Genomic DNA, 17,967 nt, shown 5'->3' with positions numbered 1-17,967 from the left:
CATAACTGCAGCAATTAATTTCATAACTGCAGCAATACCTTTAATCCTCTGCTAGCTGGTAATTTGATAAAGGAATAAAGCACAGTTTCCTCAAAAAGCCATGACTGATTATTTTCTAAATTACTAGAGTTTTACAAAAAGCTTGGGAGGAACGTATATATATGCAATCAAATAATATACAAAACACAAAACCAGGATGTAAAATATGGTTCCAAAACAATCACCTTGAAGTAAGTAGCTTGCAAGACAGTTGAAATCAGACAAAATTGGAAGCGTAGGCAAGAGGGGGAGAAATGAGACTCCCCAGGCCTGTTGGCATGATGGAGAAGACAGTGATGCAGCAAAGGCAGCAAGGCTCCAGAAGAGAGGGATTCTGAGCCAAACATCCCCACTCATTCTCCCCAATGTGTGCAAACCCTGCCAAATTGCAGGGACTGTCTTTTTTATCCTGTAATTTTTTTTTTTTGTTGGAGATTTCTGCCTAGCAGTTGCAAGGTTTTTTAAAGCAAATAAACTGCAAATTACTAGCCATTATTGACTGTGCCACCACAAGAGAACTGAGTGCTGGAAGCTGCGGCTTTTTTTTCCCTCTGCTATTGTTCACTGGGCACTTGCCACACAACTGAAACTGCACGGGCACAAGCACAGATTCTCTGCAAACCCTGATCTGTGCTGGACAGTGGCTGCTGCAGCATCTACATACGCTACAATATCCAGAACAGCTCCTTACAGCACAGGCTAAGATAACGGAGCAAGTAAGAAATGTGGCATCAGGATTTTTAGCTGACAGTATTCTTCTGAAAAATAATTGTTCTCTATGAACACACAACTGCTGGACCAGTTGCTGTACAAGGACTACCACCAAAGACGCCACCATGTCTCCCTGGCTCAGCTAGCTGATCTGGTGCTCTCAGTGACCCTGCATCTGCTGGGTCAAAGGAAGCAGCAATAAGATCACATAGCTAGAGGCAGACAGAAGAAGCAGGATCATCCCTGCAGGCCGTAGTTGGCCACTGCACAGGAGTGAGTTTGCCTGGAAACAACACTCTTGAGTTAGGGCAAATCTATGCTGCCAAACAGAGATGAAAAGAAGCTTTATCCCTGATTGCTAATCCACACCTCTTATTACCATTTTAATTCAAGGGTTTAGGAAAAAACCAATTCATTCCTTACCTGTATGGAAGTAATGGAAGCTGAATGGCCCTGCAGCACTGCAACTGGGGCACAGGTTCGAAGACACCACACTCGGACTACTTTATCACAACTGCCTGCAGCAAGCAGCGTGTTCTCGTAGTTAACAGCCATGTCAGAAATTTCAGCCGAGTGTCCTCGCAACGTTGAGAGCAGGCGCCCATCATCTGTAGCCCAGATTTTGACCAAACAGTCATCTGACCCCTAATACCACACAAAAATTTCCAAAGATTATGTAAAATAATAAACATGCATTGTGTGTACATAATACACAGGCACACTGTAGATGAACAGGTATCTAAAACACTGTTGTGCCATGAATCTGCCAGAACAACTTCACTGGGATTCCAGACAGGCACAGCTATCAGAGTTTGGGGATCATCTTGTGGGGTCAAGGATTTATAAGTTTATAAAACAGAAACCACTGTCTTATGTTTCATACCAAGATATGATTACCACTGCTAATGAAACTCCTCTCAGTACAGTTCAGTAATAATTAAGGTAAATTTAAGAACATAAAATGTTTCATTACATACTACCAAAAGATATATTCATCCGTGTGAGCCAGATCAAGCCAGCAGTAAAATCAAAGTGATCGTAAGTCTTAAGCTCTAAGGAAAAAGAGCACTTAAGCATCTGAGGGGCCCCAGAGCCTCTGCTGTGCTCCTGGAGCTGCAAGGCAGCTGTACCACGAGGTTCCATTTCTGTTAACAGAAGAAAGTTGGACCACTCAAACAGGCAAACTGTGCAACATCATGCAACCCAAATACTATGTTAGTGAGATTGCAGTTCAGGACAGGACACAACTCAAAAGCATATCCAACGCAGATCACGGTGAAATACTTTTACCTATAGTAGCAGCTACAGAATTTCATACTCAATCCCAATATTGCCAAGAATTTTTACACAGTTCACAGACCTTTCCACTATTCAGATACTGAAGAGAATACTAATACTAGTGGCAAGAATTGCCACTATATATTCAGCAACATAACACAATTAAACTAACTGCAATTGCAACATCATTTGACTTAAAATTACATTTTATTGACTGCAGCTAAATTTGAATACAAACCACTTTGAGTTCTTCATGTAACTACGCATGAGAAAAAATTCTTTATGGTGTAAACAAGAACAGAAAGGCTCTCACTATGACCCAGAGTAATTATCTTAGCATCTTTATTTGACCAATTTATAATGAGTGGAGAAGTTACCAAGATCACAAAGACATCAATTAGCCAGCCAGGTAATCTGTTCTTGAACGTCATTGATAAGAGACAAGGGCAAAGGTAAGACAAGACAGGGATTAACATGAACAGTTAAAAGATGCATCGTTATTTTGAAAAAAACGTTATTTTTTAAATATGCACAACAAAAAGCAAGGGCAGTATCACAGAAATGTATGTTAATATATTCTGGAGAAAAACTTCAAATAATATTCATATATTCACTGGCATACTACAGATTCTAGAAAGTGAATTTGGTAGAGAAGTAAATCGCAAATGAAGTAATTGAGGTCTTCTATTATCATCAAATTTTTACTGAAATGTAAGGAAAGGATTGCCAGCATTTCCAAGGTTACCCAAAGGTAAAATGTAGGTTTTGAAAAAGCATTAAGATTTATCCCAGCAAACAGCACGCAAATTAATTCCAAATCCCAGAATACTGCAGGTGCCATTCAGTAAGAAAGATGATAAACAAAGAAAAACGAGCGCGTGTTTCAAGTGAGAGTTGCAAGCTCTGGACCGGAACAACTCTGCTATAAGGTTCTACATGGGGAAGCAAATAGCTGGCTAAGTTCCAGCCTACCGGATCTGTGAGTGATTTTAAAATACCAAGTCAAGTGAAAAGCGAAAATTTGCATAGAAAGAGATTGGGTTTCCATACATTTCAAGATTGTTCTTCCGTTCTTTTTCTGGAAGCCGTATCTGCATCTCAACCAGTAACTAAGAGGCTGTTGAGGGACTCAAAAAATAAAGAAATCAAACCAAGCAAAGCAATTTTCCAAGAAAAGTACAACTTTTAAACTTACTGTAAAAATTCTTCTTCCACTGCGATCAAAGGCTATACAATAAACAGATGACAGATGCCCCAAAATCCTTTTATGCATCTTCATGTGTTGGTAGGTGGATGTTGGGAATAAGTGGCTGAAACGTCCACATCCTGTTAATTGCCTGGCTGAAATTATATTTACTGGAAAAGAAAAACAAAACAAAAAGTAGACAGACATGAATTTTGTCCAGAACTGTAAGTAAATATTAAATCAAATATAATGTTTGTTAACAACTTTATTATTATAACCCATAAATCTGAACTTCTTCCACCTTATGAGAACATTCTGTACAGTCTTGTAAAAAGTAAGTCCACTCCTGATGAAGCCTTTCAATACCTAGCACACTACATACCACACCTGCTTTCTTAACAAGAATTAAAGCAAAATTAAAAGTCCCCACCACAACTGGAATTTATTCCTATGACCAATTCATGAACAGGCAACAGATACATTTATTCTATATTGATTTAGAAAACTTGCTTTAAGGAAATTATATGCTACTAATATAAATTACAACCAATTTATTTTTAGAGGATAATAATTTAAAAAGCTTTCTCTGTGATAAAAATCTTTCTTAGGAATGGGTTCCAGATCAGATGTGAGGGTCAACGGTCTTCCACATGTTCATCACAAAACGTCCCTCATTATAAGCAACAGCAGCAACATCATTGCATTTCTGTGGCAATGTAATTGATGAATAAGAAATACGTGGCAATGGTGGAAAAAGCCCCAGTCAGAAGAACAGCAGACACCAGAAAAAACTGCAACAAAGTATTTCATATTGCTGTATCCAATAGTCCTCTACAAGAACAGCCTGAAATCTAAATGCACAGAAACATCACGTAAAAAAAGCAGTTAGCAGTTTCACTGTTGATAAATACAAATTTTTCCACTACTAGGAAAGCAGAGCAGGCATGTATGTGCCTTCGCTGGGACCCACCACAAAATGAAGAACATTATAGCTGTAGAATACAGAAAGATCCTAATTCTAATATTTGATTTGATGCATAATTTGAGATCATTTTGAGTACTGAATTTTACCTATCCTGATTTATACCATTTGAACTTTTGATTTTAAAGTTTTAAGAGTTGTTTTCAATGGCACTTAAAAGATCTAACACCACTGCCTTGGTGGGCTTTGTTGAGTCCTTGCGATAGCAGGCTCCCTGAAGAAACCCCTTATCTCGTCTACTGCACATTGAAGTAGGCAGCGTTTCACAGGAGGGGCATGAAGCTCTCTAGTGCCTTTTAAGTTTAAAAGTATAGTGAAGAATCTGACCCATTTTCTTAATTGTATCATCATATCATTGCCTATCAATGCAAAAATAGATAATGGAATATGTTAAAAAAAAATCAAAGTCAAAAAGCATCGTTTCAAAGGGTTACTAACCCATAACACTTCTATAAATGTGTAAGATTGAAGTATTTATACACAAGCAGTGAGATAAACAGACAAGTAAAATAAATTGTTTCCAGATTTATAGAAAGTACTTTCATTTCTCAGTTTTATGCTCTGAAATTTGGACTAGTTTTCATCACTCAGTGCAACTGAAACACTACATAAGACAGGAAAAAAACCAAACCAAACTTGCACAAAAGGTGTAGATGCTTGCAAAAGTCATCAGGCTCCCAGTGTGACCTCACCTTCAGTCAATATTTGTTTTTCATGTAAAAACACATATTCAGCTGTACTAAAAAAGCAAAACACACTAACCCAGAGTTATTTACTATCTACCTACTATTCAGTTGATACCTGATATTATAAAGGAACTATTAAATAAAACTGTCTCCCCTAGCAAAGTAAAAATTAAATTTTTAGCCCTTTTCCCCCACGTCTTATAGGAGGGCATAGAGATCCCATACTGATAAATGCTGTAGCAAGGTACTATCAGGTTTACCTACACATTACTTTATTTACTATTTAAGTATGCCAGCTTAAAAGCTAAGTTCTTAAAAATATTAAGGCTCCCCTTCCCCCACACTGTGGACACTGTTACGCCAACACAGAGATGGAGTCATTTAGCAATATAGTAATTCTACTGTGCCTTTCTTTCAATGCTTAAACCATTTAAATACATAGTAACAGTGTATCTGCCTTTAAACAATTTCAAATTACTTCCAACGTTTTTTTAACCGCACAGAGACCTGTGTGAATCAAAAAGATACACTCACATTTCAAAATATTCCCAATAAGCGCAATACCTTCTGTGTACTACAGTGCTCCCGTGCAATCCTTCTGAAAATTTACCACTGCCATTTGTTGTAAATCACATGAAGGAAACGCTAAAAGGTATAACGAATAGTCCGGCTCCTAACTCATACAGCCTTGCATTTGGCACTTGGCACCTAACTTTTTCCGGTTGATTCCCAGACTTGCAATCAGATCAGCTTCAGAGGATGTGAAAGTAATTTCACTTTTTTCTGTGTCTGTTTCCCTGTTTGCACAATGGGGACAATACTCCTCAATCTTCCATGGATAATTAAAAAATAAAAAAGCACTGCTTACGAAATGCTTCAATCACAAGTTTCAGAGAAATACAGAACTATTGTTGGGCCATAAGGAGTACCATCTTTATCAAAGCAACAGCATTTTTGAACAAAATGTAGCAAGTATCCAATGTATCCGATCCTCATTATAAAAATACTTAGGGTATACACCAGAAACGTATGCCACACACATAAAGCTGTGATTGGGATTTTTGTCCTACACTTTATAAACTACCACTGCCTTCAAAGGAACTGCAAAGTAAAGAACACTCACAAAACAAAAAAATCATCCCAAATTCCAGTTCTCATATTTTTTTGTAGAAGATTAATACACAGTATCTAAATAGGGAATTACCCACACATGACAAAAATCCTCATGAAGTTTGCTTTCTTCAGTACAATGAAGTTACTGTACTCATAAGGCCTAAAAGCATTAAAAACAACCCACCCCACCCCCCAAAAAAAAAAAACCCCACAACTGATTCCCACACAGAGGATTAGCAACACAGTAGCCCTAAAAACTTTTAGCAACCTATCTAATTAGCTTCATGCCATACTGGGCATAACAGCTGCCAAGTCTACCCCCTCACTATTCCCTGGCAGGAAAAACTTTCAGAATTGCACTGATGTTTCACACACAAAGTGAGCAGCATATCTAGTTTTCTTGTTAAGAAAACTAAGTTGGTTTTGTCCACAAACAGAAGGGCCGTCTTCTCAGATGAAGTTCCTCACTTCTAGCTGCTGAAGTGACTGCTACCTAGGCACAGGGATGCCCGTGATGCTGCTGTGAGAGGTGGCTTTCCTCTCTCTTAGCCTGTGCTGGGAGCAACCCTGAGCACTCCCAGCCATCTCCTGCCATGCTGGGGAAAGCCCTGGCTTACAGACATCCACCAGTGTCTCCCTGAACCACCAACCTGTAGTACTAACTGAGGGTGATGTTGTAAAATGCATGCATTTTTCTGTTCCTTTCTGACAGTCCTTGGTCCTTGAAGATCATACCTTCAGGAAAATTACAGCCCTTAGCACAAGCACGGGCACAGTCGCAGGGGGCAGAGGAGTCACATATGCTGTACAACACTAATTCTTAAATCACAACCCAGTCTACTAGAGATAACAGCACAAACATAAAATCCTTTGCAAGAAAGCTCACCTCTGAAGGATAAAACCAAAACCCTGAAACAGTGACTCATCGGTGAAAAAAAAACTAAAAAACCAATCATCAGACATTAAATTTCAATGTTAATTCACAACTTCAGAAGGAATTAAAACATTTCAGCAAGGACAAAGTCACCTACCTGCAGCAGTTTCCAAACTGCTTGAATTCTTCTCCCTACAAACCCTTGCCTCACTCCACCTTTTGCAAACAAAAGTAGAAAACAGAATACTGGTACAAACAGTTGTTTTAAAAAGGTGATGACTTCACATCATACTATTTTACCCTCTGAAATGAGCACTGTAACTTCATAACGAGGACATAACATTTTACATGGCTAGGACATGTGGTGAGTAAGCTGTGACCTCATTGCAGGGCCCGATCAGGCATGAAGATTGGGTACTGCTTGCAGTGTGCAGAAGATACACAAGTCTGGATTTCATAAGAACACTGGGAAATAAACACAGTTGGCTCACAGATGCAAAATACCTTCTCAAAGAGTGGATGTGCAGCCACAAAGACAGCTAGACCCAGTAAAAGCACTGAAAGAACAAAGTGTTCCAGCTTTCATAGCTGCTGACCTCATGGAACTCATTTACAGCAGAGAAACATCATCGATTTCTGGCCTCATCCAGAGCACTGCTATTTGGCAGGCCGAAGGTAGCTGGATCACCTTGACTGTAAATTTCCATACAGCTGAACTGCTTGGTCATTGAGACTATGCTACGAACTTTCTGGTTCCAAATTTTGTGTTATTTTCACTAACAACAGCTACCCCCATAAAGATTTTCATACTTAGGTTAGAATAGATCTAGTAATCAACTCCAGAGGGAAAACAACCTTCTTTCTAACCTGATTTGTGTTGCCTGAAAAAAAAAAAAAAAGTCCTGACAAAACCAAAGTAGCATTCAAAAGCAGGTTTATCATATGCAAGTAACTCCCATTGCTCAGGTACTGTATGACCAATCTTTCATTTTTCTGACTGGAAGAGCACAAATGAAGTCCTAAACGTAACACTGCTGCAAAACCTGCAAAGAAATGGCCTAAAGGACCATCCTCACTGGATTCACCACGCTATCCTGTCAGCAGCAGAAAGCTATGACAGCATTTTCCCCTCCTCTCCTCCCCCAGCAGATTACCACAGACCTCCAAGGCTCAACAAGCACAAACAACACGTTCCTGAGAGCGACTTCCACAGGTCAGTGCTTTCTCAGAGACTCCGCACCCAGAAGATTCCCGGCTCTGGACAAACATACTAGGAAAAGGTAATACTAATTTCTTGTTCCAGTTCCCCTGTGCATGACCTTTTATTCTGGAGCACAGATCACAAGGTCTGATCCCAACCCCAACCAGATGGAAAGGCAAACCACAACAGCTACCGACTCTTCAAACTGGGAGGCCAAACACAGGCGAATCCGTTCTCGCAGCAGAAAAGCACACTTATGGTGGCAAGCTTACATCTTTCTCAGTGGAAGGGAAACCATATAAGAATACTTTCAGCTGCTAGTTCTATACCTTATTTACCAGTTTGTGCAGGCAATTGCACAATCATTTCATCTCACTCATGTACTCACATTATTATGGGTGTCTATTACTTCAGCCCAACTACTTTGGCAAGTAATTCCAGAAAACTCAAATCTGACTAAGCCAGCACAGTACAGGAATACACAATTACACCATAATATTAAAGAGGTTGGGCATACTTCTTCGTCCTGTATTTTAAAACAAACACACACATGTTGCATCTGCAGCTGTCACTACTCACCAGAAAATACCACCTATTTTGCACAAATAATACGCAGAAGAATTTTGTGACTTCCACTTCAGCATCAACAATGGGGAATCCCAAAACCAAACTCCTGCCTCTGATATAGCTTAAGTATAGTCAATTTCTGTTTTTCATCTTTATACATATTTTCCTCTCTTACTAGTAGTTTATGTATATACACCAAGGAGGACTGTATTCTTCCAGGAACCAATACTTACAAAAATTAATTCCTGGCTATAAAAGACCATTTTCCATATAACACCTTTGCATTTTTTAAAAAACAATTCATAGGAAAGCATCAAAACCCATAAATCACTCTGTTCTCTAAGTCACTAAATAGTCACCAAGGAAGCAGTGCAGACCTTTGTCATGAAAGCATGACAAATGCTGAAGTCCAATCTGCTAGTATGATTCATTAATACATATAGTTCAAAAACATGGTCTGATTCTCCTCTTATGAAAGAATTGATTCAGCAGTCCTTATAGAAAGACAACTAAAGTTGCGTGTGTGCAATAAATCTGTAATCTAGACTATTAGCAATCCATCTGCCCAAATGCTAACAATCAACTGCAGAACCAGACTAAAAGAATAAATTCATAGATATGTACCAAAGTAACCATACCAATATATGGAAATAGTTTTCTTTTTTTTAATGTCCACAGCATGACTCATAAATTATCTGACAAAAGCAGGAAAAGTACTAATGCACTAGTTCCAGGCAAATAGCCATTTTTTTTGTTACACCGAAGTCCTATAATTAATTTTGCTATTCCATCACACTGCTGCCACACCACCACAGACCTTATGCAAAGCGTGCTATCAATTTCAACCACAAGCAGCCCAGGCTTTGTCACTTTCGTGTCTGACAATAATTAATTTTTAGTAATGAGAGAGTGCGGAAGCACAAACAGAGGAACAGACGTGGTAGAAACAGAAGACTGCCATCACCATCCCAACTTATCCAAAGGGATGGGAGAAACATAGGTGAATGGATTCCCTAACAAACCAGGAAAAGTTTGTACATTTGCACAAACACTAACATGGTAAATACAGATAAAATACCCTCATGAGAAACAAGTAATGACCAACTGGACTTGTATTTATGCCTGCAAGAATAAATTTTGTTTGCTATAAAAACAGGTAAAGTTCAAACCATACAAGGAAAATACTTTTCAGTTTAAGCAGAACAGAGTAGCTCTGTGATGATACATAAGTTGAATGCCTGCATATATCGGAGTTTTATACAAGTCCTTTATCTAACTGTGTGGACAACTGAAACTGAAGTAACACAAATGTTGGTTTGGTGATTATTTCCTTTTTGGAGAGGAATGTTGCAAGCAGTCTGGTTTTTGTTATAATTGAACTAAAATGAATTCTTGAGTCCAAAAAGTTCCCTGAGAGCCAGGCGCTTTGTTCTGGCTAAGATTCCTGAATGAAAAGATTGTCTACATGCTCCTGTGACCATGCCAATTCAATTTTATAAGCATATGTATAGATTATGTAGGTATAGCATAAAAAAAATAGTCCAGTGTGTTGCACACCAAACAGGAGGTTGACATGCAAAGCTTTTCAATGTGGCCACAATGTTTTAACACGTGTATGCACATTATGGGAGATCCAAGCCTGAATAATACCAAAAGGGTTATTCTATTGTCAGTGAGAAACCTTTTTTAGACTAATTCATGCTGAAATGTCAAAAAAGCCATTAATGCAAACCCATAGTAGTGTTTCAGTCAATAAGAGTAACTTTCAGCTGGAGCAGTAATAAAAGCACAGAGAATAAAAAAAAAAAAAAACCTTATGCATGTTTCAGAACTCACCCACATTTGGTGGTTTTCCATAATTTACAGGTAGTTCGGGAGGCCGGCCTCTGTGAAGAGCTGCAAACGCAGATCCTTTCCATAGCGTATGTCTGAAGTCTGTACCGGCAAGATTAACAGTGGATTAGTGAAACAATCAGCCAAACCAGGTCTAACTGACCTATTCTTCTTAGTATCAAGAGCATCAAGCACTACTCCCAGCACCCCAAAATAAGATTTGTCTTTTTAGTTTGTTAAAAAACTAAAACTTGAAGATTGCTACTCTGATTTATATTTCCTAAGCAATATGAATGTAAAGGTTTCAGCTTATTTTTGCTTCATTTTGGTGAGGAGGGAGTCTAAATTGACGGAAAGAAAAAGAGAATGAAAAAGGTACGTGCACTTTGTATAAGGCAGGACTGAACTTTCATGTGTTTCTAGTCCTTCTGCAATCCCAACAGATACAGAACCTCTGCTTATGAACTGTACATTTGAGAATACACATACATGCACACATTTTCTCCCTGAAAGGGGGAGAAGTTACTTTTTTCCCCCCAACAAATCTGTTTTCCTGCAATTGGTGGCAATACGCCCTCCTTTCAGATTGTCCTCTGCACCCCACCCCCCAAAAAAACCATTGTTTCTAAAATGAAGACTGTTTTCTTTAAAGACTCTCCAGCTATCTGCTGCCAACTGGCCTCAGAGAGCCTTCTCTCTAGAACAATAGCGATTTTTCTGAGACTGTTCAGAGCGCCTCAGAAATTAAACCTGGACTTCTTCCATTTCTGGCCATCTGGAAGGAGAGAAATGAGCTTCCACAGTGAGTAAGTACTGAAACAGGACAGTGCCACAGATTGGTGGATCTGTGTATCACCATTTAGATCTCTGAATATGAAATGCACAAGCTTATATGACTCAGAGACTCCCGAGAGCACCTTCTGATTAAAACTCAAACTGTACCACAGAGTATTACAATGACACACATTAAAAACTGCACTCACACTTTCTAAAATAGATCAAAATAGCTATAAATACTAACAGTAAATGGAAACTTCATACTGATACACAACTAAGGGGAGTGGAAATGCATGTATGTCAACTTTGAAAAAACTATGCTGTTTCATACTAGCGAGTGTGGTTTACACACCAAATGCTGCAATGTCACAGCAGCTTTTTCTGAAGAGGAAAAAAACCCCACCATAAATCTAGTAGAAATCTCTTTGCAAAAATATTTCTAGTAGAAATGTCTTTGCAAAAAATTTGGATAAAAAAATTAATCACTTCCTCTTTCAGTGATTCATCTAGCGTCTGCGCCTTAATTCATTCACCTAAGAAACTTCCTCTCCCTGCACAAAAATGTTTATTTTCTCTTTACATTTTGTTGTTGTTTTCTTGTAAGATGGAAACAATGTGAAATGAAGGAACTTTCTCTGCAGGCCTCCCTGCAAACCTGAAATTAACAAGACTCGGTCCCAAAACTTTACGTAAGGAAATCTGTTTGCAAACAGCACACCCCTCCAGGTGTAGCATAATGCTACCGTTCTTGTTAGCATCACAGTGTGACTTCACAGGATGCAGTAAATTAAATGCTCAGCTGCCGGTGAAACAGGAAGGTCCTGCTCGCCCATCCCTCCTTCTCTCCCAGAGTGATGCTCCTGCTGCCTGTGTCACGTCCAGCACTCTGATCCTTCCATGAGCTAATTTAATTCACTACAACAGCAATAACAAATTTTGCAACATTTTAGCTCTCTGAATCAGCACATCACAGGATCAAGTAAGTTCTGGCTCCTACAGGGAAGTGACAGGGGCATGGAGCGAGGAGAGAACGAAGGAATCACTCTTTTCAATAGCAGATGGCTCTCAGATCTGTTTAGTTATAACTCAGAACTGTGCTCTCAGGATCGTTATCTCAAGCAGAGCAGTTTTTCAAAAGCAACAGGACTGGTGCTCTATTCATGAAAGGAATGAGGGCTTTCATTCAAATTACTTTAAACAAGGACAAGCAGGAATTATCACCGAAGAATCAGTCTCACCTTCTCCCACTCTCTAAATGCTGCCCCAAATGCCACCCTGCCCTTCAAGCTGACACACCTGTCTGCACAGCCAGGGAATGAAATAATGGAACAAATGGAACAAATCAGTCTGAAAAATAGCCCAGCAAAATTATATAGACTGTTGGGTTATTTTAGACACAGGCATAAGTATACAAAAAAAATGGCTATTCTCCAGACAGATCAAATCTCTAATCTAGTTCATCACATCATTTAAACACCAGTCCAATATGCTGGGGAGGGGAGGTAGAGTAAGCAAGCAACAAGATCAGGCAACTGTAGGCGAGAGCTGCTTAAGATGGCATTTTCAACCAAAGAAACACATACGTAACAGGGCCAGCAATAACTACATTTTAGCAAGACTACAACAAGAAAGCTGACAAGCATAGGAGATAAAACCAGGGTTCATGCAAACACACACAGATACCACAATATCAATCAAAACAAAAAGGGTTTTGACCATTAAAATAAAATCCAGTCACAGCTAAATTGAGAATCTTACCTTTTGCTGCTCTTAGTAGAGACTGGCGCCCGACACCTAGCAATGTCTGCACACCTAGGACACTTTGTGGGATTTCTTTGTCTAAAAGGGGTCCAAGTCTCTCACAGATCCTAAGAAGATAATCCGGAGGGATGTGTGCATTGACAGCCACCTAAACATATAAACAATGCAGATGTATGAAAACTGTTTTATTTTTGCTTCTACTGGCACTTCTTTGCGTGGTTCATATCCAGGTGTTGAAGTTACTGAAATCAAGTCTAAAACCCCTGAAAAAACTCTCAAAATTAATTATACCAAAGATGTCTTTTAAAGTGACATGGAGTGCTCAAAAAGTCAGACCCAAAATTCTAGGTGGTGGTAGCTACACTTTTAATTTAGGATGTCCCTTAACAACAAACAAAACCTCCTGAAACTCAACTCCCAGGGCAGTACTCTGACCAAAGTACTGCCTAAAAAAGAAGCCTTTTTTACCCTTCAGTTCATTCTTTTCACATCTCTTCTTTAGCTGAAAAATCCTTGTCAGACATTCATATTACTCTAAGAAGCACACATACTAAAGCAAATAACCCTAAACATTATCCTAAAAGCAATACCCAGTCTCCTGCTTTCAGCCACTGGGAGTAGACGTCTTTAAGACCCACACATGTAGGCTCCTAATTTGTCATGTCGGGGAAAACATTCTTCTTTTTTCCCTTTACACAGAGACTGTTTTCTATGGAGAGACAATGGGTTTTTTTCCAACAGTCTGTTCAAATAGCAAATAAATTCTACCTCATTATCCAGAATGTCCTGCACTTGCCTGACTTCTACCGTATTTACTAGCTGGCAGCAAAAACTCAACATTGGAGCTTATTTAGCTCCTTCAACACAGGACATATAGCTACATCCCATGTCCTTTTTAAAGATCAGTAGTAACAGGTACTCAGCTCTTAAGTACCTGTGATTGACAACGGAAACTAGGTTTTTTGTTTTACCAAGCCACAAACTAATGCCAAATAATACTAAAGCTGATCGGAAAGGGCCAGAACAGTGCTCACTCTAAAGAAATAACAGCAGGTGTGTGCCTGTGCACACCTCGCTCTCCTACATGACCATTTCAACTGTGTCCAGTCACAGGCCGATACTGGTGACAGGGCTGTGAGCACTCACCACCCATGCAGCTCCCTCCTGCTGGGGTAGAAGTTTTTGTGCAGCTGCAGTGAGCCAGAACGATTTCCCAGTCTGGCTAAAACCACTCTGGTAGCTCATCTACCGCGGAGGGAGCTGTTTCAGTTCCCTGCACTAGGAATGCTGACCCAAGAAAAGAAGGAAAAGGTTTATCTGCCAGGTTTAGCAAAGCTGATTTTGGTTCAGAGAAGCGTCAGAGCTGGTGGAAAGCAAGGAACAGGACCACTTCCAACAGCTCACAGCATCAGTAGATAGGCCCAGGTATCCTGCCTACCCAGACCCTAAGGATATGGCCAGCTCCTGCCCCAGCACACCTGAGGGAGCGGCAGGCATCAGAAAGGAGGAAAAGGTAAGTACTTTACTCAGACCTGCTGCCAAAACATTGTTCACTGAACTATGTCATCAAACAGATTATTACTACATGTCATTGGGAAATTGTTCATTCCAGTTGGGCAACAGCAGCGGTGCTACAATGCTCAACACAGTGAGTCATGTGTTGTATAATGTAATCACCTGTATCACAAGCAGGATCAACACCATCCCACAAATAAGATTTTAATTAAAAAAAAAAAAAAGGAAAGGCTTTTCCAATAACATATACAAATTATCATTGAACTAAACCCAACTAAAAACTCTGAATGGAAACCCTTACAGAAGAGAGACGGGCTTCTCCACACATCCCTTCAGTCAGTGCTTGTTAAAGATAACAGCTCTGGCCTTTTGATGGAAACAGAAGAATCGTATCTCTGTGGGAAAGATGAACCTGATGACTGCATTAACGTGGTCCCGTTCCATGACTTTTTATACTGTGAGCATCAAGGAATAACCCCATGAATGCTCTCTTCCACTGCCTGGTTTCTCCAGTCATTCTAATTTCTCTTTTTATTTTCCAAAATCATAGAGTTCCAAAATTATATCAGTACATTCCCAACTGCACAGCCAGTGAAGTTCAGTGTATAAGCATGAACTGTCTTTCATTGTAAATTACGTGACATAACAGAATTCAAAATGAGATAAAAGGATTATCTGAACTTCTGTATTTGCCTATTGTTCTTACTCATTCCTGAAATAATATAAATGTGTTAATGCTACAGAGCCTCCCTTCAGATGCAAAGGATCTGAAACAAAGGCAATTCCAAAGAGAGAATCTGCAATTTAATAAAATGCAAGTATTAAATTCTTTTTTACATCTCTGGTAATTACTAACATGCTTCTCAGTCAACAATTGCAAATTCTAGCAATTTATCAAGCTTGAAATTAAAAAATTAAAAAGAAAAAGAGCAACCAATCCAGAAGCTGCGGAACTTTACATTTTACTTCCAGGGTAGGAACAAATCCAAACCATACCACCCTTTCTGGAAATATAAAATTTCACAGAAAGTCCAAACCATTCTCCTAGCGTAATGCAGCAAAACACTTCCCTTTTCACTCAGGAGCACACTGCTTTTGAAGTACTGCCGCTACTCTATGTCTAGAGAGAGGTGCCGAATTAAGCCTGGCAGCAAATATCCTACTGTCAAGACAGAGCACAAGTTATTCAACAAGCAAGTCCTGATTAACTCAGCGCACCTACTCAGAAACGGAAAGGGACTTTGCTGCTTAAAGATCTGCAGATTAAGCCGCAGTTATATACAGAACAGCAAAGACAGCAAACATCAACACATGTGCAGACCGGACAACATTCAAAGAAGAAAGATGCGTGCACCAGACTCACGGAGCATGTGGCAATTATCTGCACATGCCTGGTGGTAATTTGCCTGGGACATCCAGACGTTAAGCAGCTCAGGATACCAGACATCTGCTTGATCGCTGCCCAGACCAGAAAAGTTGGCAAATCCATCATGAAGCCAGAGTTAAATCGGCACAAGTAAGCTGCTGAAGCATCCAGACTTTAGTGCACAGTTTTATTAGATTGTAAACTTTTCTAAGTGACATTTGATGTGGAGCGTATTGCACAGCCCAGGCACATATCAAAGTGACCGTTCACTTCATTAACAGGCCCTACTCACCAGATTTGCCACCTGCAATCCAAACCATGCCATACTACAGAAGAAAGGCTGTACCATAAGTCCTTCCCTGCATGTTTTCATGTTTCTACAACCCAGAACAGCCCAAACAAGTGGCCCTTAATCTGAATATTATCACTGTTGTTCTTACCAAACAGCTACATAGGCAAGCAGCAATAGCAGCAAATTATCCTGGAGATTTTTTTCCATAATAACTTCCAGATAAAATTCTTAAACTGCTGCCTGGGGCATAACAAGCAATTCTATTCTCAGGTTTCCAAAAGAACTCGAAACAAAAATTATTCCTTTCACCTCTGCATGAGATAGCTGTAAATGGATTTTAAGTATCTTTCCGAAACATGAAGCTGCAGAAATAAAGCTGAGAAAAACAGTCTCCCAAATCAGATTTTCATTAAAAGAAGTATGGAAAAAGGCAAAGCTTAGCACCAGTTATAGCACATCTCTTAGTGTGTGCTAGTCAAAGCCCCATATGACAAAATTAAAGACTGGCAAGGATATTATCACCTCCTCAAATATATTAGAAAATATTTCTAAAACATTAGAAAATATTTCAAAAATTAGAGACAAGTAACACAGGCCAAAAAAATGCTTAACAAAGGCTTTCAAAAGAACATGTTAAAATAACGCAGAAGAGCTGAAACCGTGCTAAATGAGAGAAAATTCTGCACCCTGGGATAAATTGTAAAGAGAAAACTGTTTTGTTGCCTGATGTGAAAGACCCTATAAAGGTTAAAATGTAAGAGCACAAGAACACCACAGTACCACGGAAGGGTTCTCTGACACAGTAACCATACAGGTCTTATGGATCTAAAAACTTTCAAGAACTGGATAAAATTAATCTATTCTTTTTAAAAGATCTATGTAAACAACCATAGGGGAATGTAACACAGCCATGACTGCTTGAACCAGTATGCAAATAAGTTGCTACACTGATAAGTAGCTGTAAGTAAAGAACTATTAGGGAAGTCACGTCAAGGCTAGGAGAAAGTCATACCCCTAAACCTGTTTACACTCCTGTTGTTGGAAGCATTGCCATGTAGTCTCAAAGACTAGTGAGTGAAGGTCCTCACTGGACAGCTAAGAAGACAGGCAAGAAGTTTGGTGATCCCTGAAACAAACAAATAAACCCCCCTGGTACAACTGCTGACAATTGCTCCTCCAAGGAAGATTTCAACAAACAAACAAAAAACCTCTTTGTGATTACTACTTATAATAAGAAGCCTGTCTTCTCAGGGATCAGAACCAGATAGCTCTGAAATATCTCTTTTGGGAAGCCCTGTGAGACACTGCTTTCAAAGCACAGACTAAACTTGACACAAGGGCTGCATAATGGAAGCAACACAGGCAGCAACGCAGATGTCTGAAGGCTCCTTCGTACCCAGTCCCCTGTGGGCAGGCAGGCAGCTGGGCATCAGCAGCAGATTTCTAACCTCTAGGCAGTCCTACAACACTTCTCTCGTTTACCAAAATAACAATCAGTTAAGAATCAATTGACAACTGTATCAAAAAGAGGAGATCAAGAGGACAAAGGCAGCTGAGCAAGCAGGAAATTACTCAACACCTCAAATATGGAATCTCAGCACAAGGAAGCTCAGATACTGGACTTGCAGAAGATGTCAACAGTATGCAAATCTACCTGAATTTTAAAAGCTATTATCCACTTGGTTTCCCCAGAGAGAACAGGCTGGAACTACCATACTACAAGATGACATTTTCCTGAGGTGACAAAACCGTAACATCCCTTCTCTGCTAATGCTGGGATTGGCAG

At 39.5% G+C, this 17,967-nt stretch overlaps 1 protein-coding gene across 1 annotated transcript in view; it reads right to left on the bottom strand.

Moving 5' to 3' along the window:
- The window catches only part of BRWD3 (bromodomain and WD repeat domain containing 3), a 58,761-nt gene that overhangs the window by 36,236 nt on the left and 4,558 nt on the right, over nt 1-17,967 (bottom strand). The window contains exons 5-8 of the mRNA XM_055727154.1: nt 13,006-13,156; nt 10,474-10,572; nt 3,224-3,384; nt 1,174-1,395 (exon numbers count right to left, since the gene is read on the bottom strand). Coding sequence (XP_055583129.1) covers nt 1,174-1,395; nt 3,224-3,384; nt 10,474-10,572; nt 13,006-13,156 — 633 coding nt within the window. The remainder of the gene's footprint in view (nt 1-1,173; nt 1,396-3,223; nt 3,385-10,473; nt 10,573-13,005; nt 13,157-17,967) is intronic.

This window comes from Falco cherrug, chromosome 15 (assembly GCF_023634085.1).
Source record: "Falco cherrug isolate bFalChe1 chromosome 15, bFalChe1.pri, whole genome shotgun sequence".
In the NCBI taxonomy this organism is placed as follows: Eukaryota; Metazoa; Chordata; class Aves; order Falconiformes; family Falconidae; genus Falco; species Falco cherrug.
The sequence above is the reverse complement of the archived record's forward strand: the minus strand, read 5'-3'. Positions and strand labels throughout refer to the sequence as shown.